This window comes from Thamnophis sirtalis, unplaced genomic scaffold (assembly GCF_051295495.1).
Source record: "Thamnophis sirtalis isolate CommonGarterSnake01/CBP01778 unplaced genomic scaffold, rThaSir2_p1.2 scaffold_1, whole genome shotgun sequence".
Classification (NCBI taxonomy): domain Eukaryota; kingdom Metazoa; phylum Chordata; class Lepidosauria; order Squamata; family Natricidae; genus Thamnophis; species Thamnophis sirtalis.
The window spans coordinates 86,187,769-86,214,478 of NW_028261381.1; the positions used below are offsets into that span (position 1 = coordinate 86,187,769).

Genomic DNA, 26,710 nt, shown 5'->3' on the forward strand with positions numbered 1-26,710 from the left:
AAAAAGATAAGAACCTTTAGCTAATTTACATGAATGTGACTCTCCTGAGTCAATTGAATTATGTCCCAGAATACTCAAGGAACAAGCAGAAATTATTATAGAATCAAACTCAGTCTCTTTAAGGAATACTAGAGCAATTGTAACCTTCATTTCTAAGGAATATGATAACTACAGACCTTGATGTCTAACTGGGCAAGGATCTAAAATAGATCATCAAGCAGCATATCAGTGAGCATTCGGACAGGCATGCTACATTTAAAAGGATGGGTTTCTCACAAATAATGACAAATGTTTTTTTTCTTTGATAAACTAGCTTAGAATTACATAAACATTCTTAAAATTGTAACCATGGATAAATGTTACATGGACTTATAATTGACTGAATGACCACACCCAAACAGTGCTCATTAGTTATTCTACTTTAGTTTGAGGACAATATAAAGTGGACCTCTTCAGAGCTCTTCAATATTTTTATCAATGACTTGGATGAGGAAGTTGATTTGAGACTTTTTAACAAATCTGCAGAGGATATAGCGCTGAGATGCATCTATTTTAGAGTAAAAAAAAATAGGATTCGGCAATGAACTGGTAAGAGTTGAATAGATTTTTAATGAATAAATTAAAACCCTGCATTTGGAAGAAAAAAATGTAAAACACAAATGTAGTTTTAACTAGTAGTACATATGTAAAGAATCTAGGCATTTTTATCAACTACAATTAAACAAAAGTTCGCGATGTGATATAACTGCTAGAATAGCACATGCTATCTTGTACATTAATAGGAATCCAGAATCCAGGTGATGGGAAGTATTTATTCCATTTTCCTCTGTCCTAGTAAGACCCTTTGTGGCGAATTCTAGAGAACAAAGTTGAAAGGACAGTGAAAAATTCAGAAGAAGCTACTAAGATGGTGAAGAACCTGGGAACTAAGCTCTTTACTAACCAGGCTCTAAGAGAAATGATTAAAGGATTAAGGATCCTGTTCAGGGGTGAAATCCTCCCGGTTCGGCTGAACTGGTGGCAAAAATCCCTGGTGGCCCAACCCACGCCTGCCTCCTCACCTGGTTGCCATGTCACCGCTCACCTCTTCCAGCCGCTCAACCCGCCCAACCAATCCAAACATTTCTCCCTCCATTCGCAGCAGAGCTGCTGCAGCCTATCCCTTTAAGATAGTCTCCGGGAGGGAGGGGGCCTGGGGGAGACCATAAAGAGAGCAGCAACTCCACAGAGGGAGAAACATTTGGATTCTCTGCAACATAATTCAACATTAAATGTAGCAGAGAGAATCTGAATGTTTCTCCCTCTATTCACAGCAGAGATCCCCCCAGCCCCCTTCCTCCTGGGGGCTATCTTAAAGGGACAGGCTGCAGCAGCTCTGCTGGGAATGGAGGGAGAATCGTTTGGATTCTCTCTGCCGCAGCATTGACTATGAGCCCTTCTCATGCTCATACACACATTTTTTTCCAACCAGGTTCTATGGACGTGGCTTGGTGGTGGTGGGTCATGTGACTGAGTGGGGTGTTGCCATGAGTGACATTGAGTTGGCCACACCCACTCAGTCATGGGACCCCTCCTCACCAAACCACGCCCACAGAACCGTTAGGGAAAAAATTGAATGTCACCCCTGATTCTGATTAAAGGATCTATAAGAAAAAACTAGGGGTAGATATGGTAATCTTTCAATATGTAAAGAATTGTTGTACAAGAGGGGACTTAATCTATATTGTCACAGAAGACACAGCCAGAACCAATGGATTAAAGCTAAAAAGAGACATTTAAACTTCAGGAGGAACGTCTTGACTGTATGAAATGTTGATCAGTGGAATGAGCTGCCACATAAAATGTTAAGTTCTCCTTTAGGCATATTCAGATATGGTTATATGGTTCTCAGAGATGTTCCAAAAAAAATTTCACTGAGCAGTGAGGTCTAGTGATTAAGGCACTAGACTAGAAGCTAAAAGACAGTAAATTCTAGTTCTCCCTTAGGCATGAAAGCCAGCTGCATGGCTTTTGGTAAGTAACTCACACTCAGCCCAACTCACTTCATAGGGTTATTGTTGTGAAGAAAACATGAGGAAGAAGGAGTACTGTGTGTGTTTATTGCCTTGAGTTATTTATACAAAATAAAGGCAGGATATAAATATAAATTAAATAAATAAAGTTGATTTCCTTCAAGATCCCTTCCAGTGCTATGCTTTTACATATCCATGTAGAAAACCACTGATCATCATGGTTTCAAATGTCAATTATCAAATTTGGGAACAATGAATCATGTTGATAATATATAGTCAAATTGCCAGAATAACATCCATTCTGAATAGAAAAATTCAGGAAGTACAAAGTATCAGACATCAGTTAGACAAAACAGAATGCATGTTTTTCCTTTTGTGTTGCTTAAATGGAACTTTTAATTATGTGCACATGAATGCTATTTTCTGTCATTCTGAATACTAATTACCTAATGATTATAAATTACAGGAAGTGTGTATGACAGAGCTATGCAACACTTCACCATGGCATCTATCAATGACTCAAAACAATCACTTCTATTCCCAGGGTTCTATGGTTGCTTTAAGGTGTTGCAGGCATAAGCTATATTCATGATTACGCATGCTCTGAAGCATCATTTCCAACTTATTTCAGAAATACCTTACAGACATTATGGAAAGGCACTTAAGTTTCCCATTCATACTTTAAATATACCTCTAAGCCTGAACTTATTATTCAAAAGAATATAGTGGTTTTACATTGTGCCAAAATTAGACAAATTCTGCCAGCTCAATTTATTCCTCATTAAAAACAATACCCGTTCCCAACAAATTCAATGAAGATGACATGAATATGCTACACAAATATCAAGAAAGGTCAATTGACCCTGCCAACAAATCCAAAGGTATTAATCTAATTCTACAAAAGATTGAAGTCAATTCTAGTCAAAAGCAGTTAGTCAACTATATCATGAGAATTTCCAAATTCTCATGAATTGTCCCATTTTGCCTTGTTTTTAGAGGAAAAATCCAAAAAATGGGGAATCATAGAAAAAGCAAGCCACTCCATATTAAATAATAGGAAAGATGACCTGATTATTTTTTTCTGTAAAATGTAGACTGTTATTCATCAATTTCAGAAGAATGAATAAATTATATTACTGCTAATATTAAAATAATGGAAATTTTATTTGAATGAAAAACTTGAGTTTACAATCCGTTATTAAGTGAAGAGTGAACAATTTGCATTTTTCTATTCTATGACACATATGAAAAACCTCTCAGTAAATAAATATTTCTGTGAACATATTTAAGATAAGGCATTTTTTTAAAGATAAAGCCCATATCAGTTGTTCCTGACCCTTCAACATGGCTCACATCAAAACGTGAAAAAAAAATTTCACTGGATAATTCTGAAAAAAGTAGGCTGTTGGATCACAACCCAAATGTCCCAGTGGCAAGAATGTTGTGCTCATTCATTAGAGAACAAGTTAATTAACCTATTACCCCTATTCAGAACAAACTATTTACATTTCGCTGAATAGAGAATCTCTGAAAGCAGCACTGTTAGAATCAACAACGTGCACCCAGACTATAAAAATGGCTTTGAGAATATTTTTGTCCACCATTTGTAAAGTGCCACTATCAATTTTAAGTCTTCATTTTGCTCACTGTACCAAAATACTGAAGAAACCATAGCTTCCAAATCCTGCTGTTTTTGACAAGAGTTTGAGGCTAGTAACAGTCCACCATACAACCAATACCACAAAAGCTACTTACTGGGAAACAAATGCAGGTATGCAACTGAACCTCATGATGTTACATATGTACTCCTACAAACCATAATCAGATCCCACTTTGGTCTTTGTGAAGTCCATACTGCAATATCCTGAAACATTTTATGTTCATTACACAATGGAGAGAAGCTGGAATTGCAGTGCAGTATGAGCTCATTACAGCATCTTCAATTTTTTTTTAATAATAGCATGCTTTTGTTTAACCCCCAGTTTGGATCAGAGTGGCAAGTTCTGTCCTTCAGGATCTGTGTCACTGTTGCTGGGTTGAGGATGAATTGGTAGAATATCTAGCTCATCCACCTGGGGAGTGGGGTGCATCACCACTAGCTGGTCCTGGGGAATGTCTGCTGCAGCTGCTGCTAGGTTGGTAATCGATTTACTTTTCACACACTGGAAGTCAACATGGCGACTTTTCCCTTCTTCCTTCTCCCATGACATCCTTATGAAAGGTCTTTGGACGTAATTATAGATTACTTCTGGTCTCCCACCAGGTCGCTTCTTAACTTTTTCTTTGTATGTGGGATAACCTAAAAAAAATTACCAATAACATTTATAAATTTTATTTCACTCAACATTTGAGGACTCTGAGGTAGAATACAGCATTTTATTCAACAAAATATGCTATTTATTCGGCATATTTAAGGCATATCATTTTGTAAATCCATCATCTAGCTTTTCACTGCAGTTTAATTGGCACTCTACTTTTAACACTTTTTGTAATTAAGATTCACTTCACAAGATAAATTATTCATTCTAAATTAAAATTTCAAGCTATGTTTCCGTATAAGAATAAAGCTTAAACTTAAGCAGAACAACTGTTTACCTGAATTAAGACATGGTACTGAAGAAAGGACAACACAGTGACTGCTTATCTCTTTTTTTGAAGTCACCAAATTGCAGTATTATGTGGTCCTCGTTTAAGAATCACTTGTTCAGTGACTGTTAGATCTTATGACAGCATTGAATTAGGGTACTTACACCTTCTCCCCAAGGTTCTGGCTGTTGCAGCATCCCTACATTTGTGTGACTGCTATTTGCAACCTTCATGGCAAGCTTCTGATAAGCAAAACAGGGAAGCCAGAAGGTGGCCGCAACTGTTGTAGTTAACAACAACTACCTGTACTCCCACTTATTTCACTGTGGTTTTAGATCATAAGTGTCTACATCCTAGTTTTTCACTGCATGTTAGATTAGACAGTAAGATTAAATTATCTTACCTTCTATACCTAATCGAATCTTCTTAAGACCCCTTTCCTTCAGTACTGATTTGGCCACATCTCTGTTCTCAATATACTTGAAGAACCTATATAACTTTGTGCTATAAATAACTGGGGGAAAAATACATTTCATGAAATCAATAAACTGTATATACATTGTCAGTATAAAAAAAACCAAACTAATGCATTTGGAAACAACTTAAAAATATGCATAGTATTATTTATATCATCTAAGAATCCATGTATTACTAGATTGAAGAGTGATCCGACATGGTAATATGCCCCTGCACAGACTACATTATGACCTTGTACACACACATGGAACAAGGTGATCGTAAGCCAGATATAGCTATAGTTCTCCAAATGACAGATTTGACAGGACACATTACACAATCAATGTGCTGAATTACCATAAAAATTATGTCTACTAAATGATGCAGGTCTGCACAATGCAGAGTGATCAGACGTATTGTAGTGCATATATTTAAACAATTTATATACAATTATATAGAAAAGGGAATGAGCCAAATTCAACCGGAATGCCAATTGACTTACTTTGAGAATACTCTTCTCCCATTTGAGGTGGATATTCTTCATCCCAATCAACAACATCATCATCAGTGAGCACTACAATATGACACTCTCTTTCCCCACTCTGAGCACTGGCTACCATCAGTGGCAGTATCATTTCTTCAAGGTAAAATTCAAACTGTTTCCGAGCACCATCATTTGATAATTCATGCATGAGAGCACCTGAAATGAAAGCAATCAAATTCATTACTCTCTGCACATAAGAATACTTAGCTGAATGTTAGATGATCCATTATTAATTGCTTCAATAAAAATATTACTTTTGGCACAACAGAGGTGCAACTTCTCATAGTTCTCGTAATTGCTAAATGATGCTCAAAGATTTTCAATATGTTACCTTGCACTTCCTAGTTTCTGGGCTTAGAATAGTAATTGCTGATGTTTACAAGGTATCTCTGACTTGCATATAAAGCTAAATAAGCTGGATCAAAATAGTGTAACTTGAGAATTAATCAACACATCAAAATCATTAAAGTTTTGCAGGCCCCTAAAAATTATTCCTTTCAAATATTCAAGATAGTTATTTGAGCATGTAACATCCTTTAAATATTTTTCATTCTTCTAGTAGAAGGAAGTCTCATGTTTCCTATATTACTCAAAGAACTCAAATGGGTTGTATTTGCCAACCTTAATATAGCAAACAAAAGGGGCTAGTAATTTACCTGCTACATTGAGCAAAAATACTGGCATCAACGTTTTATGGGGAACCTTCAGGCCATATTTCAATTTGGATTTTTACAGAAAGGCTAATCTAAAGGTTTAAACTCAGTAATCCAGGCCCTCTACTGTCTCACTAAATGTACACTACCTTTAGAGGATGCTGTGAATAGAGGCTAAAATATTAATATTAAACTATTAGCTAAAATATATTTTTGTCTTCTGGTTTCAGTCCCTTTTAACTATGGAGGTTGAATTCCAGTCTGTTTGGAAGTAATTCCCTGTTACATAAATAAAGTTGCCTAGAATTCTCTCATTCCTTATTTACTATTCTTGAGATTTGATCAAACCAGGTCGGTGCTGAACCAGCAAATATTGAAAGCTAATGTAATGTATTAGTTAAAGTGCTGCTAGAAATCAGGAGACCAACCCACACTTAGGTATGAAAATTAGCTGGGAGACTTTGGATCAGTCTCTCTCTCATACCGCAACACATCTCATGAAGTTGTTGTTGTTGTGGGAAAAACAAGGAAGTAATTAGTATGATAGCCATCTTGATCTGATAATACACACACACATAATAATAACTCTCAATCCAATTACACATTACTCATATAATAATATTAATAGTTATAAAGTCTGATCTAAGTAGTGCTCCAATTCTCCCTAATATTGACAGCACAGACATACAGTAGCACCTGCAGCATAGCTTATTAAAAGCATCCAAAATGTAGAAGGGACACTACTTTGACTGTTTGGAAAGAAAAATACTATACTTGGAACATTTAGGTCTCTGAAAGCTTAGGGAAGCTGAATCTACTGAGCAGATTCTCCTTCAATATATACATATACATTAGAAATACTCCAACCTCTTCATAATTGAAAAGTTTACAGGTAACAGTTCAAGCTATGCCTGCTTATTAGGCTAGAATCCATTTATAACAGGTTAGTCATTTTAATATTATTTATGATTCCTGCATGTAGTTTTTAGAGTTACGATGTTCATAGTTTTTGGCTATTAATGCAAAGTTTTATCTCTATGTTCCACAGCTTAGATAGATTACGTTCAGTAACACATCTTGTGGTTCTGTAATCTATTCATATTTTAAAATATATTTATATTGCATCTTCTTTCTATATAATTGTAAAACTATTTAATGTTAGACATTTGTAATAGTAATGCTAATACTTTAAATATTTCTTCCATTCTACAGTCCATATATATATATATGGAGTTGTTGGTTATAAGTTGCATTGTTATGTGCTATATGCTGCTGCTTATGAGCGAAATAAAATTTTATATATAAAACCTCTATGCACTTAATGGGTACTACAGTATATATTACTAAACCCAATCATCAACCCAATCTATAATCTATTTTAGGATGTTAAAATTGATAGATGCTGAAATATTACTTGAAGTAGTTTATGGGTAGAAAACAGCATCTTAAAAATGTACATATGGGTATATGAGGTTAACAGCAATATTATACTTACTGAGGTCTCTACATTTGATAGTACTATAATCAAAAGAAATACATAGATAGTCACACGCTTCTCGTAGTTCAGGAATAGATATTCCATCTGGACAACGTATCATCCCAGTCTTGTAATAATCCTTAAATTAAAAAAGAAAAAAGCAGACTTGTGAGAAAACATTTAATTTGTACAGAATAACTTTTCATTTTTCTAATATGTTTTGCTGCTACTGCAAACAAATTGGGTGTCCAGTGGTAACGGAATGAAGCAATCTCCTTCCTGTCATATGGAGACTGGGAAGAGACCCCAAAGAACTAGAACAACAATTAAATTCTGAGAGCAATTCAAATTGCTTGGCTAACAACATTTTGTTTAATGAATCTTAGGAAATATCTCCCCTCAGAAATGTTATCATACAAAGATGTTAATGTCTTCATTCTGTTTCTCAACTTCAGTCGTCTACTTCCTTGCTTACAAATAGCATAGTTGAGGAGTTGAGGAACTCTGGTGTTTTCATGGGCAAAGTCTTTTTAATTAATATATTAGTAATCATAAGCACATTTTATGAAAAATAGCTTGCTCACTATTGCTGCCTTTTCCCAACAATACACTGCCATATTCCAGAAGATGGTACATAGATGGTAAATCCAAAAGGAATGGCCAGTATCTTAACTAAGCTGAGAATCCTTTAACATTCAGATATATTAATGAGATGTCTAAACAGAGTACCATATTTGTCGGAGTATAAGACACACCTTTTTTCCCCCTAAAAGAGGGTGAAAATTTGGGTGTGTCTTATACACTGAATGTAGTCCCACCCACCAGCCCAACCTTTTGGCCTCTGCCTCCCAGCAATTTACCTCCTTGCAGCAAATGGGGGCTTGTGGAGCCTCTAGCAATCTCTGCAGCCTGAAACAGCTGATGATCGGGAGAAACTGAAAGTGAAACTTGCTGTTTGCTGCAGGAGGCAAATTGCTGGGAGGCAGAGGTAGATATTTTTTCTTGTGCTAATCAGGCTGTTTGCTGCAAGGAGGTAATTCAATAACTATAAATGCCTATAGAATGTTCAAATTATTAGACTTATTTTTTAAAGACTGCTTTTTTATTGTTCTAGACAGCTTAACAAAATGAAGTTTTTTTAAAATAAATGCTCGATCTGAAAAGACCCAGTGCTATTGTATCTTCTTTTAAATAGCAGAAAATAACTATACTTCCAGAAAGCACATCAATTTTAACAGCATCTGTACAAGTATAGTCTGAAATGTAACACTACAGTGTATAGTGTCTGCACTGTTTGCTGTTTGTTGCAAGGAGGCAAATTGCTGGGAGGCAGAGGCAGATATTTTTCCCTTGTTTTCCTCCTTAAAAGCTAGGGGTGTCTTATACTTTGGAGCATTTTATACTCCAAAAAAGACAGTAAGTCACAGACCTATATCTAAATTCTTTATTCCTGAATTTTCCAAGTTTTTGTAAAATAGCAATATGAACTAATAGTACTGAGAATATTGTTTAAATAAATTATAGAAGTTCATGATAAGCTTTTATAGGAATGATGTTCCATTTTTAAAAATTTTATAAATGTGAAAGGGTGGGAAACATAGTATCTTATGAAATCTCACCAAGATAGCACGAAACACAGTGGAACCAATTCCTTCAGCCACTTCATATTCTCCTTTTTCATTGGGCCGTGTGAAGTTATGTTCCCGTCCGGAACCGAACATCCTATATATAGAAGAGGGGAAAAAACATGTTATTCAAAATCCACACAGCGCACATAGTTCACTAGTATTTGAATTCAATTTGGTAAAACTTTAGAAGCAATTATAGGAAATTCAGAATATGCACTGTTAAGGGACTTGCAGACTTTACAAGAGATTACATTATGTTCATATATCCAAAGGAAAACATTTTTTGGAAATGTTAATTTTAATCCATGCAAAATATGAATTAATTCAAAAACATTCTGAACTTCAAAGTTTAAAATAGAAGTGTTTTGCAATTTTTAATAATATATGTGTGGAAATGGATGAGTAAGAAAAACACTGATCTCCACATGAGTAGTATCTAGTAGTATTTAAGTAAACTGAAGCTGAAACAGTAAATTAAAAAAAAGTTCCCCACATTTAGACAGCCAACCAATCTGCTTTTTGGCAAATTTGCAATTAATGTTGAATTGACATATTTCAAAATAGTAAGTTAGCATATACTGAACATGTATTACGTTAAGCTTCATATCTTGTTCAGCACCAGTCTTTCCCCAAACTTTGGCCTTAGCCACAAGAGCCTCTCTGAAGTTGCCCAACTGTTATGTTTAACCTGAGAGAATATAATTAAATAGGTAACAATAATAGCAGTATTACATTTTACTTAAGTTTAAATATAAATTAAATCAGCTGTTTTGTTTAATTACTTTTTGCTTTCCCCTTGTCTGCCCCTATTACTTTTTCAATCAGGCCCATCACATATCATTAAAAGGCCAACTATGGCTCTTGGTATTTAAAAAAAGGTTCTTACTATAGATAAATGGCATTGTATGCATCCTCATTATCACATACTCTACTCCAGAATGAATTTGACACTTTACATTAGGTAAGTTCAAAATAACAAGAGTGTTATTTTAAAAGTAATTATTCAGTCATGAAATGTCTTATTTCCAGGAAGGATAGAGTGGTTTAAAAAGAAACCACACAACAGCTAAATTATACTTCATGAAAAATACAGTAATACAAATTAAAGACGACTAAACTACACCTGAAATGTTACACTCAAGTATTTGACAGAAATAGCAATAGCACCTAGATTTACGTATCATTTCCCAGTGCTTTATAGCCTTCTCTAAGTGGTTTACAGACTCAGCATTTTGCCCCCCAACAATCTGGATCCTCATTTTACTGACCTCGGAAGGACGGAACACTAAGTCAACCTTGAGCCAATGAGAACTGAACTTCTGGCAGTCGGCAGAATTAGTCTGCAATGCTGCATTCTAACTACTGTGCTACTAGGGCTCTTTGACAGAAGCAGCAAATAATGAGATCAAAAATATTTCGCAATAAGAAGACATTTGTGTTTTGCCATGATTTACAGGGATATCTGATGGTATATATGCAATAAAAAGCCACACCAACCTGCCCAGCATTGTATTTGGCTGTGCAGTAAAAACTGAAGGATCTACAACAAATCGAGTATTGTCCACTATAAGTGTTACTCTCTCTGACATTCTTATGTTCCGTGCTCCTTCTTTTGCATTCTCATACACAAAAACCATTTCTCCAGCATTCTTGCAACTCCCATCCGAACTTGACAGGCTGTTGTTTCTACTGTTTACTAGACTGCTACTGGAACCATTCGGAGAAGCTTTCTGAGGACGAGGGCTGCTTGGTCGAGATGAGCTATGATCCTTCTCACGTTCTGCAATGAAAAGTAATACAAGTATTTAAAACTGAGTTGCGGTATCAGAACATATTATATCTCAAAAACATATTTACAAAGGCAACAGTTTTTCCACATTAAGCCAAACTTATTTTTGGATTTTGGTTTGGTGCCAGTAGTAACTCAGGGTACTATCTCATGATGTGTCAGAGAAAAGAGGAGTCTCCTGGCACTAGCATTAAATATGTTTGCTACTTAAAAAGTAATAATTGTAGGGGGAAAAAAACTAATTAAAAAATAATCCAACAACAGGATTATAAGACTTTAAATTATTTTAAAATCTGAGGTTTCATAGACCAGTTTTCCCTAATGTGGTGCTCTCCAGATAGTTTGGATTACATATTCCATCACAAAAGGTTGCCAGCATCCAAAACAAGTGGAAGGGGATAGATTGAAGAAAAATGCCACACAACCAGTTTACATGCTTCGGCCTCAATTCAGCATATCAAACTGAACATACAGATGTAACATTGTACCTAAACATTTATGTAATTGAGGCTTAAATAATTTTCTTGGTAATTTTTAGTTTGACACAAACTATAAATATTAAATGGTGATCAGTATTTACCGCATTTTTCAGAGTATAAGACGCTCCAATGTTTTGAAGAGGCAAATTAAAAAGTTTTTGTTCTCTGCAGACCTCCCAAAAACAGCCCATTTTTCGCAAAAATGGGCCCGTTTTTTTTCCCAAAAAAGGCATGAATAGCCTTTAGGGAGCTTGCACAGTGCTCCTGGGTGGTGCCCCCCCCCCCCAAAACGAGCAAAAAATGACCCATTTTTCATGAAAACGAGAACTTTTTTGTCAAAAAATTGCATGCATAGCCTGGTGGAGGCTTATAGAGTACTCCTGGGGGCTGGGGGAGGGGCAAAATTGAGCAAAAAACGGCCCATGTTTCACTCATTTCTGCCTTCACCAACCCCCAGGAGCTCCCTGAAAGCCTTCTTCAGGTTCTGCATAGCCATTTTGGTGAAGGGAGCGTGGTTTGGGGAGGCAAAAAATACTGTATTGTGTATAAGACACACCCAGATTTTCAGCCTCTTTTTTGAGGGAAAAAGGTGTGTCTTATACTCTGAAAAATACGATATATTTCTTCCATCCTGGAGGCAGTTACTGCATTAAACGATTCCTTCTTCACTCTCTTGTATACTCTCCACTATCTTAGATATTTCCTTATTTGTAATGTATTTATTCTTTTACCATTTTAATCTTTTCTATTATTTTACCAAATCGTAAGCCACCCAGTGCTTTGTGACATGGGCAGTGAATAAATTTAATAAAAATTTCCAATGAGATTCTTCATCATGTTAATTTTGGAGCTTTCATATTTTAGGTTTGTGACACAAGAAACCAAGTGAAAAGATGTTATGTTTGATAAAGATATGTACTTTCTAATAAAAGCTAGAGAGTAAATATGTAAAACAGATACGGATTTCTCATGATATACCTCCTTGATGTTGTCTTGTTGGTGAAGTAACATTTCTGATGCATGGAGTGAGCTGGGATTCAAGACGTTCATGGGATGAATCACGTGATCTATCACTTGACCTTCTTCTGTCTCTTGATCTTTCATGCCCACCACTAGCCCCATGAAGACTCATTTTGCGGCAATCACCCTTAACAAGACGAGATGAAGTACTAGAAGATAAATGAACATGAGATAGTATTTAGAATTTTTAAATAGCAGTCAATATAAAATAGATCTTATATTGTGAGTTTTTATTTTTTTCAATTTCAATAGTAATCTAATATTAACCTCTTTCCTGAAGAGTTTAGAAAGGGGCACATTGTTTGTGGGAAAGTCATATTTATATGACAAGATTTTCACCTTTTCATGACATCCTGACAACATGTACATAAGGAGTTGGGAAATGCCTTGGAAACAAAATGAGCCAAGCCAGAAATGCAATGTATGTCTGGATCGAATGCCTGAAGGCTATCAGAAACTCATGCTGCATCACATCTCAATGATTGCAACATCCTGGGTCATGGAGTTGCCTGATAAGATTCTTAAGTTTGTACAAAGTGTTAGACCATGTACAAACAGATGAAAACTCTTTCACAAAATAGTAACCCAAATTTAACCAGTATACTGGCTGCTAATAGGTTTCTGAGAATAAGTCAAATGCTGATTATTACCTATAAGATGGTATGTTCCAAGTAGAATCTGTCCTAACATTTGAATTGTGATTGCATGTTTTGTCTTTTCAACCCTTATTAAGTTAAGGGGTGAGGGATCAAAAAATTTGTCTTTCCTATGAAACCTGATACCATCCTTATATGAACAGCTCTCCCTCTTTCTCCAGTCTTTCAAATATTAATTGTGGTCATATATTGTTATCATATATTATCAACTATGTTTATTAACTTTTAACTATTTTGTGATTTTTAAATAATGTTATAAATGAATAGGTAAGCCACAGTTAGTTTTTTGGCTAAATCGTGAAATGTAAATACATTTGACATTATGAAGCATGTCAAGTTTAATTCAAAGTTTGGAATTCATATTCTTCCCTTTTCCACAGAAATCTCAAACTCCTCTATTTGGAAAAAAAATCAAAACCAGATGAATATTTCAGGCTACATCAAACTGAAATTTTTACTAGTTGCTTAATATCAAAGTAAAATGCTAATCAACTAGAACAATAAAATCATATTTGGCTTTCTATTAAACCAACTAAACACAATACAAAGGGTACCAGAAAATACACTACTACTTTGCCTTTGAAATTTAATAGCCTCTTCTATACACAATCACTGAAGGAAATGTACTTGGCTTCCAGTTCACATTATTTTCCTATAACCTCTAACTGCAATCTCACTTGAAGCAACATCAGCAACAAATCAGCAGCAAATTCAATCAATTGTTTTCCATATTTGAGGCTTTTGACTATTTCAAAAAACTTTACATTAAGGTGCTATAAATTTTTCAGAATTTATATAACTTCTTATATAAAGACTGCATTCCTCCCCCCCCCCCCTGTATACAGTATAGTAGCAACAGGATTTTTTTTAATGGCCTTCTACAACTGAAGATCCACAGATATGCAGAAAGCCCACAACTGGAAGACCTGAGGATTAGCAAAACCAATGTAATCCAAACACTATGTTACAAAAATACTGAAATTGGTTACAATATATACAAAAGTCAATACAATTCAGGACAAAAAAAAGTCACTTCTGAAAAAGTGAATATATTCAAAGAGTAGATCCACTTAGAAAAAAAAATAGAAGTGCACGAGCAGCACAATTTTTATCCTATTGAGCACATCAATTATACTGAGTGCATTAGACTTTGGGATCAATATCACTACAGTCTCAATTGTCTATACATACAATAGAACCTAGGACACTGTCCTAAAAAGGAGGAAATGGCAAACCATTTCTGAAAAACCTTGCGAATGAAACTGCAGGGACTCATCCCAGCACTGTGAGAATCCAACATGACTCAACTGAAGGAAGCAACAAACTTCCCAGAACTACAGATTTTTCTGCAACTAAAAGGGGAAAGGAAGAGGAAAGTCACTGGTAACAAGGTGAATTCCAAATCGCTCTCGCTCTTCACCCTGCATTACTTTAAGTAGATGAAGGAAATGGGGATATTTGATTTTTTTAATGAATATTATCCAATGTTTTGCTTGATATTACCAACATTACAGTTCTAAAGCCCACAAGTAAGGGGCCATTAAACACGATTTGGACTTGAAAACATACATATAATATTGAACAGCAAGGAAAATTATTACTTACCAATGGTATTTTTTAAATGCTATTTTTGACTATTACAAAATTATATAAATTACTATTCCTAATTTATGTAATATTGTCTTCTTTCTTTCCCAGATAGTTATTTTAATACTAGGAATGTTATAGTTTAATATAGTTACGTACTTCCATAACTGGTTACTTTAAATTTGTAGATAACCACATAATTTCACATTAGTTTCTCTTTTTGTATCCCCATTTCCTTCAAATAAAGACTGCATTCCTCCCCCCATGTATACATATTCCTTCAACATACAATAAAACACATCTAAGCATATATTTTCTAATGTATTAAAATGATTTTAAATTTTTACAATTTTAGTTGAAGTGTTTCTTTCAACAGAACTAAGCTAAAATATAACAATAACCAGAATATACCTATAATGTATATTTCTATGTGTTATAGTTTCAACATGGAAATTCAGCTGAAAGAAGATGGAAAAGTTATCATGTCCATTTAGAAAGAATAAATATAATTTTTATAGATACAAAGAACACACATATATTAGGAAGTTCTTATTTGTCACATATGTAAAATAAGTTTTTTTTCTTTTAAAATAGCAATAATTTTATCCAGTTAGTATATATTCCTGCTTCTGTATTTTAAAGTTATTTTCCTCCCAATGGCTTTACATATTCTGTATGGATAGATGTAATACGCCTAAAATAAGCATGACAAAATCTTGGGAAAGTAGAATTTGTTTTTAATGAGGAAATCACAAATAAATCATATCATAGAAATTTTGTGTTATGAAAATACACTCCATATTCCACCCAAAAGAAATAGAAAATGGGAAAGCATACTGAAAAAACTCAAGCCGGTATTATATTTTATTATTTCTCATCCGTTTCCTAAATGCTTTTCTGAAGTCATTTTCCAAACCTATAAGCTGCTTAAGGAAAATGTTAGCTGGTAAAAAAGAAATAAATAAATCTCAAACTTTAAAACATACAATAAAAAAATAACTTTAAAACCCTGCATTTTAACCATGGGAAGTAGAATATTTTCACCAAGTAAGTAGACATTTTGCACCTATTTCTGGACATAAATGAAATTTATTTGTAGCTGTCCACTGATGTAAGAGCTGGTGAGCATTTTCCGTTTTTATTTTTATTCCTCTATCCACTTAATTAGTTCTAGATACTCTAGCACAGGGAAATGTGATACAGAAAAAAGAAAAGGAAACAATTATAGGAGCAAAAATCTGCTTACCGCAGCATTAGATGAAACACACCGTTTTTGCTCATTCCAGAAAGATCAATTTCGCTCCACATCAATCTTATAAAACCCGCATAATGAAAAACAATCCTCTTCAGAAATGTCCAAACACAAGGCAGGTTCATGCATATTAATACTTGACTATATCTACAGTAAACACATGCTACAGGAAGCATGCTGGATGACTCAAATAAAATGCTTCCTACTCAAGTGATAAAAACTCTAGCGAGATAGTAATCATGCTACAAAAATTTCCTCAAAAACAATAGTATAAAGGTTTATATCCAATGTTCTCATCAACCAACTGAATGGCAAGTATTAAGGAAATAAATTTTCTCATTTGCAGAATCTTCCTTCCAAATTTACTCAAGATTCTGGGCAACATATCCAGAAAAGATTTGGGGAAATTTACAGGGGAAAGGGAAATGTGTTCAATGTTACCAGTTTAACTTTTAAAATTCCAAAAACCAAAAGGTTTAAATAATAATGAAAATATACGTTCTCACTGTTTTAGTGAGAAGTAAACTACACCTTCAAAGTGAATCTATTTCACTTTTATATTGGAAATTAAATAACCCTGACCTTTTAAAAGTTATAGGGTGTAGGTAAATGAAAAATGCACTGGAAAATTTTACAAAATAACACTAAAACAGCAGCTTTATAATGTAAAGTTCAACCAGCTGCATTACTCAACTTTCCCATTAGGTTTTGATCTTATCTTGCATAATTCCTTTCTTTTGCCAAATTCCTATGAGTCAACTGCTACTACTGTGTTTATTTTTTTCTTCACTTTTTAAAAAAAGCATGTATGGTCTGAAAGTGATTTGTGTTTAAGGACATTTCATTCCAAGAAAAAATACTGCCAAATAATATTTTGGTTTATTTGAACATTTATATTCTAGTAATTGAGTTATGATTTCCCATTCTCCACAAATATTTTAATTCAATTACATTTTGTTTAATGAGACAAGTAAACTTTTGAGATATTTATAAAACATGTTAAATTATATGCCACATTTGCTTTTGTTTATTAAACAAACTATTTTGCTAGATTAGATTTCAGTTTCTCACTTCCTCCCTGTAAAAAACCCATGTTAACTATAAATCCAGGCAGAACACTTTATAAACCTCTACATAACACGCTAATATATAGGCATATGGAGCACTGACTTCTAAGTCCAACCTACATAGGTGGTGTCCTTGTTCAACTTCTATATATTGTTGTTATAATACAATGTTGCTACTATATAGCAGTCTCTTCACATTGTTTCAGGGTGACAGCTGATCCAATCTAGCACGATTTGCTGATAAGAACTTAATAGTCAGCCAATCGCATACAGCAGAAACATCTTGATAAAACACACAGCCAACTTTAGAGCGCTCTGTGAGAGTACACAGTTCCCATATTGTGACACTGTCATTTATTCTAACTATTCAAATCAATAAATTAAGCATCACAAATAACAGCTGAAAAAATGTGTAACATCATTAACAGAAATTGAAAAGTAAACTGTAAAAAGATGTGGTTCATTTTCATACTTTTGTGTAAGGGTAAGGATGATATGACCTAACTTGCATCATACTATTATGAATCATCTTTTTACTTCCTTATTAATACAACCAAAATGGATTTGAAACTTTAAACATTACCTTTATAAATGGTTGCCTTAGAAGACCACAAATAGAGAAAAAATAATAGTTTAATGAAAGCTAAACAATAATCAAACTTTAAACACATCATTTCATGTATTTTCTATTTCTTCTAAATTCAGCTTTTGCTCAATAATATTTCTATTTATGTTGTAGCTGTTACTTTAGATTCATGGTCACAAACTTCTTTTTATCATATAAATATTTCAAGAGATCAATTACACAAAGAACTATTCCTCCCTTTTACATATTCCCCTCAGTTAAGTACTGAAAACTGTATTGGATTGTTAAGAGATACGCACCTGCTTTTGGAGTAGAAAAGGGCAGGAACACAAAAACATGGAGAAAATATTGAAAACAAAGTACAAAAGAAATCTGCTCCTCTCCAGCCTGCAGGTTTAGAAGCCAGTTCAGCATTCTCTGGCATTACTTGCTAAGTTCAGCATATTTGTTCTTTCCATTCTCCTCTCAATATTCTACAGCATTATTAGCCTCGCTTTCTAGCATCCTCTTTTCTTCTCCATCTCAAGGGTAACACTCTTATTACAGCTTTTCAGTCCATTAAGTGCTCAGAGAAGTAAGCCCCCAAGATATTATTTCAATTCATTTTCTCACAGCCACTGACTCAGCCGTGCACAGTGCAGCACTGACGTCTAACCTCACAGCCTCCAGTAAGCTGAATTGATGCTTACCATTTCCTTTTTTCTAAGCTGCCATTGGCTGGCATATTTGATGGATAGTGTACAGAACGCATAAGGAAAGAGCTGCTTGGTATCCTGCCAAGTGCCATCTGTGAAGCTATTTCTAGCCCTACCCGCTTGTCAGATTTTAATAAACTAATAAAGCATCTGAAATGTTTCTTCTGTCACCTATCTTTCATGCCTCATTCTTTAGGTTTTCATTGCAGCAGAAACACCAGAATTCATTCAGCATATAGTAATTTGTCTGGACAGGAATTCACAGCAAAAGGTTCTTAATAAAAGTCCTGTGCCGTTTGTTTAAAACACAGGAGAGAAAGACAATTGCCGTGAGAAATTTATGTCAAGAAATTGCATGTACAAAATAAGGAAGATATATTATTAATTATTCTAAACATAATATTTCAGTTCCCAATATTTCAGTTACATTAATGCAAAAAAAATTAAGATTTTAATTTCAAAGAACAAGTCAAAAGAACAAATAAAAAAGTTTCTGGTCTAATCCTAGCAAGCAAAATTCAGTTTGTGAAAGTGTGATTTTCAGAATATGTGCAATATATATTTGCACAATGATAGCTGTCTATATGTTTGTATCCATATTATAACCTGCAAAGCTCTGAATTTGGAAGAGATACCATGCAACACATAGGGATACATGTCTATGACTTATTGAAACAACCATGACTATTTCCCAATTAAACAGCAACTATCAAAGCCTTCAGATCAGCCCCACAACTACTGTCTTATATCTGTTCCATACTAATCTTTTTTTATACCTACGATTTGTCTGCTTTATTCAGGATGCAAACAGTTCTTCAAGGAATGCTAAACAAATGAGGGGACATAGTTCAACATGCAAAAGGAATAAGGCAAATATGGCTGGCAAATTCAAAAGCCACATCTGCTCACATGGATAGGGGTGGACAGGTTCTACTAGGTTAGGGGCTGCAAACCAGTTTTCTCCCCGGCCAGCAGGCCACAGGAACTAATCTACTTAATGTCATTGGAAGGCAGAGAGCTGGAAGATGTTAAAACAATGTCAGCTGAAGACTAGAGGTGGGAGTCCCAAGCCCCTAACAGTATTTAAATATTGAGTATTTAGCACTCACAATTGCTCAGAATATTTTGAATATATGGAGTTGTATTCCACTGTGCCTTCTAGAATACCTGCCATACAAGCAGTCCTCATTTAACAACCACAATTAGAGCCAGCAATTTGGTTGTTAAATTTAGTGATTGCAAAGTGAAGCATCATGAATTTATGATTCTATTTCAGCTTTCTTTTGCTTTTCAGACCAACAAAACTCATAAACATAAAGAGAAGTTACAAGGTTAGTTTTTCATTACCAACATAACTGCAAATGGTCTCTAAACAAGACAGTCAGCTCAGATTTTCTTCAATAGGAGTTTCTTCAACCTCTACCTTTTCAAGATAAATGTGATCATGTCCTCTCCCAAAGAAAAGAGGACATGAGGACTACCTATATTTCTCTTCTGCACACCTCCATTTGCATAAAAGTTATTAGAATCTCTGGAGTGGGACATAAACAGAATTGTACATGGGAAGAACAATGGAAACCATTGTTACACAAGCAACTTACAGGTATAACACTGCATAAAGTTGGTAACCCTATCCAGACCTAATACTGCAGCCATGAAGCCACGTTGTTTCTAGAAAAATAGAAATCCATTATGTTGAGATTAAATCTAAGATTGTTTATATCCATCACAACTCCATAAACTGGGTTAGACTGGCTGGAAATGTTCCACAATATTCCCAATCAGCCTTGGGGCATCAATGAAAAGCGGACTATCATCAGTGGACTCAAAATACCTTGGACCAAAGAAATACATGACTTCTCTCCGTAGCTTTATATATATGCGCTAGAGCTACTGCCACTCTGACCACTCTTTACTCACCAGTACCAGCTGAAACCATCCAAAAAGAGAGGAACTTTTGCAGAAAGGTATCTTCATCCCTTTGCCCCAAAGGTATTCTAGTAGGATACCATGATAGTAACAAAGGCTCCTAGGAGAATCTAAATTGAAAAGAATTTAGATAAACCACTTCATAAAGGTCCTTTATACCTGAATCACCAATACTTCCCGAAGAAGAAATAACAACACCAAGAAAGGGAAGTTGGCAATAAGGCAATAATTCTCCAACAAGGCTAAACCAGACTTTAATATAGGAGATTCTTCAAACCGCCACAGACAGGGTCATGTTTTTTCAGAAAGAAGCAATTTAGCCATCTTTTGGATCCAGCTACTGACATACCTACTCAATGCTAGAAGGAACTAGGAAGGGCATTGTCCCTGATCATATGTACCGACTTTCACACTAGAGAGAGCACTCAAGTTTCACCATTCTTAAGCAACAACGTATAACAACATATTAAGTAGAACATGAGCACATACCTGTGGTCAGTCTTATTCATTCCTTGCTAAAAATAAAAAAAGGGCTGGAACTCACATAAGCTAAAGGAAAGATGAAGCAACATGAAGCATCAAACATATCCTTCATTTAATAATCTAATTTTCTATATGTGGGAAGATAATGTTCCTAATTTGATACAGCTGGACTATGTTTATAAACAAGCTAGGATTACGGATCATATTGTAACCCAACATTTTTAGTCAGTTTTTATTAATTAAATACAAATTGGCACCTTATGAGAAGTGGTATTGCTGTGTGAACAATTATTACAACCATTTAACCGGTGAATCATTCAATAAAAAGTGATAGTGACCTTGTGTCCAGTGGAAGCTGCTTTTATGGATATTTTACAATGATGCAAGTATTTTTAAAAAATTGCTATAAGTATTTGATTAATCAGATTATCAAAGTTTTAAGCATATTATTTTAGCCAAAAATTATAACAATATTCTGTCTTCTGGTTCGAGCAATTCATGCACAAACACAAGGTTTTCAGAAGAACCATCACAGGGAAAAAGACCAAAGACAAGTTTCAAAAATGTAACTCTATACTAAATATACCATTCGTTTCTAATAAATTGATCTATTGTTTTTGAATATCCAAATATATACCAGTAATTAAAATGAAAGTCAATTCAATATTGTTAAAAACCTTGATTATGTTTTAAATAGTTTAGAGATTTATACAAAACATGTTTTCAATAAGTATCAATACAAAATTAATAACCTGATCATTACAAGCAGAAGTTACAAATGGAATATATTGTTTTAAAAATTATTTCTACCAGAATTCACCTAACACTAAACAGGGCTTTATTTGCATGAACTATAGTTCCATATCAAAGGCACTAAGCCCATGATGCCGAACCTATGGCACACCATATATGGTTGCCTGCCAGCCATCAGCTCTGGCGCGCATGCGCATGAAGGCTAGCTGACTTTTCGCCCTTCTGGAGGGCCAGGGGAAGCCGTTTTCACCCTCCCCAGGGTCTAGGAAAGCCTCCGGAAGCTGGGGAAGGTGGAAAACGGTCCCAATGGCCAACCGGAAGTTCATAATTGATCCATTTCCGACTTTCCAAGGGCCTCCAGGGAACGGGGGAGGCCGTTTTTGCCCTCTCCAGGCTTCAGGAAAGCCTCAGAGCCTGGAGAGGGGTTGTACATGCATGCACGGGGGGCTGCGTGTGCATTTGGGCAGGGAATTGAGTGGGTACAAATGGACGGGCAATAGCAGATGCACAATTTTGGCATGTCGTAAGAAAAAGGTTTGCCATCACTGCACTAAGTCATGGTGCGAAAACCATGTTTTTAAAATAAGCTATAGATCAGTGGTCTCCAACCTTGGCAACTTTAAGACTAGTGGACTTCAACTCCCAGAGTTCCTCAGCCAGCTTTGGCTGAGGAACTCTGGGCGTTGAAGTCCACAGGTCTTAAAGTTGCCAAGGTTGGAGACCACTGCTATAGATAGTTCTAAATCAAACATAGTCCATTCTATTTTATTACAGAATCTAACTAGGATTTTGAAAAAATCTAAGCATAAATTTATCTATACATAAAATTATACTCAATCATCACAACTATTTGACAGAAACAAGGTCTGCATGAGAAATATGCCTTGTTCCATAACAGCAAATTGGCCATATTGTTGGTCTTTACTGTAGAAAACAATATCCTTGAAAACATGAGTCATAATAAGGTTATTTCTAACTGGAAGTTATAAAGACTGCATTTGATACCTGGCAGTTCAGACATAATTCCGTTGTTTTTTTTAAAAAAAAAAAACATTTTAAATACAATTAATTAAAAGGGTTGTTATGCTGTTAAGCAAAGCTGCGGATTTTATCTTTATTTCGTAGAATGAATTTCATAGGTCCAAAGGGCAATCTTACAAGACAGTAATAGTGAATTGGAACTATATCTCTAAATTTGTCTAACTGCCCAGATATGTCTGCCTGCTTAGATAAAATGCCAGAGTAAGCCAATCAAAACTCAGGCATATAGGCCTATTAACAAACAAGCCTAACATAACTTCAAATGTAAAATAAGTATGTATTTTAGATCAAATAAAGGCAATACCAACAGGTCTACTTTAGGTTCTGATTAAGTGAAATGTATACAAACATAAGGCCAATACCACGGCTCTTAGAAAGGAGGCTGTTTTAATCTTCAAACTGCATTTTAATAGGTTCTGCTGATGCATAAAGACTGTTTTAGCTGATTAGGTATTCATATATTCCATATAATACTACAATTACAATTGCAATTGATAAAGCATTCATTCAGAGCAGTAGTTGTAGCTACTTAGCAATTAGGAATTATCTTATTAGAAACCTTTGCACATTACCAAATAAATAATAATAATACAAATTAAAGGCAAATAAGTATAAAGCCACATCAGGAAATAAATGATCTAACTTTAGGTAGCAAATGTCTATTGTAATATTATATCTAAGATGTTATCAGAAAATAATTATAATTTTTATTTATTAAATTTATATGCTACCCTCTTGCTATTAAGCAATTGTGCATTATTTTAATTTGTACAAAATTACATTAAATATGACCCAAAATAAGATAGAGGTATGAAATAGAATAGGATCATATTACAGTAGTACAAGAGACACAAATCACTGACAGAATTTAAAGGAATGTTTCTACATTATTACAATGATATTGTACATTTTACAAGTAATTTATAATTTAGAAGACAAAGAATTGCTCGAGTTTAATGAATTGAAACATCAGTACCTAAGTATTTAAAAAAATATATTTTTGTATATTAATCCATGAAAAGTAATCCTATGTTTTACACTGTACAATTTTAATGATTAATCTGACTCTCTGGAATAGTAAAAGAAAATACTGATTAAAAAAAATCAAGCAAACTCAGTGATGAATTAGTAATAAAAACTTAAAAGGAAAATCTTGTATGCCTGTAAGGCAGTTGTATTATGAAAATAAATGATTAATAGGCAACTTTTGTAGGCAATACCAGCTAAAGGACTATTTTTTAATCTACAAGAATTACATTAGTTAAAATCTTTATAAAGGTACATATGTCAAAAGTACAGATATCCAATATGACTCTCCACTGGAAGGTATTGTCTAATGAAAAGGAAATTTCTCACACTGTCTCATTCTTACGATCAGCAGCCTTGGGAAAAGTGGTTATGGAATACTAAAAATTTGTGACTGGAAACTTCCAATCAAATGTCTATTAATGTAGAATCACTAGAGTGCTAACCAATGCTTTAAATATATTTAAAATACTAACATTTAAGGAAATAGAGAATTGAAATTGTTACTCAAGGGTCCCAAAATACATGCAAAAAAGTATGACAGACTCATTATAATGCACAGAATTTTTTTAATACTAATATGGATTATATAATTTGTGACTTGTTATAGAGCAAGTCCCACAGTTAAGATAAACTGAGGTTCACCCTATTAATATACAATTTATGAAGGTAAATATTAAACATATTGAAAACCTTGTCCCTGGATACCAACTGTTGGAATTAACTCAGAGCAGCCATCCAAACTCCAAAAACAAAACGTTCACACCACGTTCACCACAAACAAGATGTTCACAAGGCAAACTGTCACCCTTCGATTCACAGGGCAACTATCTAAATACAAATGCAACATTTCCAATGAATTTTCCATAAAAAGTGTGGAAACAATACAGCACAGCAAAAAGCTTTTGGCGAAACGTGACACGCCGGTCTCCCTAATACGGTTTCTTACACAGGATCACCACTTCATTAACTCTAAAAAAAAAAGAGGAAAAGTACAAACGGTGGCCCCACAGTCCAGAATTGCGCAAAACAGAAGGAGTGAGGCCATGACAGGGCAATTTTCGCAGGAACTGCCACGCACACAAGCCCTCCAAAAGCTAACGTCGGTGACCAGATGCGTGGAAGTTTAACAGGAAACCTTCATCCTGGGCGTCAAATTACCTATTTTTTTCTCCCTCGGGAACGGCTTCCGCGTTTGCCGCAACGGAAATCACTCCCCTCGTCTCTCTTTGCCACCCCCGTCGCATCTAAAAAAGGAGTGCCCGGTCTCGCATTGCCACCAGCAATGTTTCCCTTGCCAATGCGACCATCCCACATACCCTGTCATCCTTCCCACGCTTGTCTACGTCGCACACCGGGTACCTGGCAAGCCGTTCTAGTTGTGGCACACCAGGACGATACCTTCGCCCACGACGCCATCCAACCAGCATCCTCCTCACAGCCCAGCTTAGCGACCTACAAAAACCTTCCCTGGTATTACTCCTCCTCCCAGGTATCACACAACCCGAAATCAGACCAGGACTCAGCAAGGTATTTATTTAAAGGCCAGTGCTCCCCCCCCCTCCGCCCGCCAGACACACACACACAGACAAACACAATCCAAAGCGCGCTGAAGATGTTTCCTCCAATGGGAACCAAACGTTTGCAACCAAATCGCCCAAACCAACAACGTAACTACCAACCCGAGCTACTAATATTCAAAAACATTTCATTACTCCACCCTCCCGAGGTTTCCGCTTCAAGAAATCTATCTTCACCGGCTATGCCCCCCCGCCAACAACCTGTTGGTGTCGATACTGCCCTTAAACTACGAAGAAGTCCCAAAACTGTCAGTTTCCGAAACTGTCGTTTCTCCCACCGTTGGGCTTTTTCTCCTGCGCTCCAGCGAGCTTCCGATCTATTGAAAGCGTGCGTGCACGCTCACACACACATACGCGCTTATACACAACGTCTGGATGTCCCAAAGGTGCTTCTTCCCCTCCCCCCCCCAAGAGGCAACTGGACTTTCTGGTTCTTCTTCGAAGATGTTTCGCTTCTTCGGATTCTTGGAGGAGAAGCGAAACGTCTTCGAAGAAAAATCAGAAAGTCCAGTTTGCCTCTTGGGAAAAAGCACCTTTGGGACAGTCATGACCTGGATGGCTCCATGGACATACAACGCCTGGATTGCGGCGAAAGAAACAGACCCACCGCCGAACATCCTCCGGCTCCCCACCCCACATGTCATCCCTAAAGCTGGCTTGTTGTTTTTTTTAAAAAAAAATCCTGATCCCTTATTATCTCGAGTCCACTACCCTGACTCCGGCGTCCATCTTTCCGGTGGCTCCGAGTCTCACTCGCCACTCAAGTCTCCCTTTTCACGGGCAAAGGGAACCCGAGGCGATGGCCACCACCTCCGTCTCCCAACCCTCAAGGGAGGCTTCCCGACAACCTGACAACCTCCAATATTCCTTTATCGCGAAGCAATTGCGAAGCCCCCCCCCCTCTCCAAACCCTTCCTCCTTTTTCACCTTACCTGCCGCGGCCGACGTCAGCAGGGGCTCAAAAACGACTCGCGGTGTCTCCCTCACCCTCAACCCCCGGCAGAAACCGGAGGGACTACCGCCGCCACTGTTGAGTACGACGCCTAGGCCCGGCCAACCGTCCGCTCAGTTACCGCGAGAAGCAGACTCTGCTCTATTCTGACGTCCCGAACGCTCGCGATACTTCGACCAGAAAGGGGAAGTCAGGGGAAACCGAATCGAAATTTCCCCGGGGAATCAGCCGGCTCAATAGCGCGCGACTCGGATCAAAGCCGGCGGAGCAGTTTTATGGTCGCGCGGCAACGGCTTGTTTCTTCGCGCTGGGAATTATACCCTAATCTGGGAATTGCCAAAGAGAAACACACGCGTGCGCACGCACACAAACACACAGACCCTACTCTCTTAGGACAAGCTGCTGTATATAAACAGGGAGAAAACCCCACACTCACTATAGCAGTAGACTTATATACCG

The 26,710-nt window shown here is 36.0% G+C and overlaps 1 protein-coding gene across 7 annotated transcripts; it reads right to left on the reverse strand.

Annotated features, from left to right (window-relative positions):
* Nucleotides 1–2,078: 2,078 nt before the first annotated feature.
* On the reverse strand, nt 2,079–26,385 carry BTBD10 (BTB domain containing 10). 7 transcript variants are annotated; one of them, XM_087718276.1, is made up of 8 exons: nt 26,232–26,385; nt 12,603–12,793; nt 10,854–11,136; nt 9,348–9,450; nt 7,747–7,867; nt 5,557–5,754; nt 5,002–5,112; nt 2,079–4,311 (listed from the first exon to the last, which is right to left on the reverse strand). In XM_087718276.1, the coding sequence occupies exons 2-8, from the start codon at nt 12,754–12,756 to the stop codon at nt 4,001–4,003; spliced, it is 1,281 nt and encodes a 426-aa protein (XP_087574402.1). In that variant the 5' UTR covers nt 12,757–12,793; nt 26,232–26,385; the 3' UTR covers nt 2,079–4,000. The 7 variants fall into 7 exon arrangements, with proteins under 7 accessions (XP_087574402.1, XP_087574391.1, XP_087574394.1 ...); XM_087718265.1 differs by lacking the exon at nt 26,232–26,385 and adding an exon at nt 25,082–25,228; XM_087718268.1 differs by lacking the exon at nt 26,232–26,385 and adding an exon at nt 25,039–25,057.
* Nucleotides 26,386–26,710: the final 325 nt, after the last annotated feature.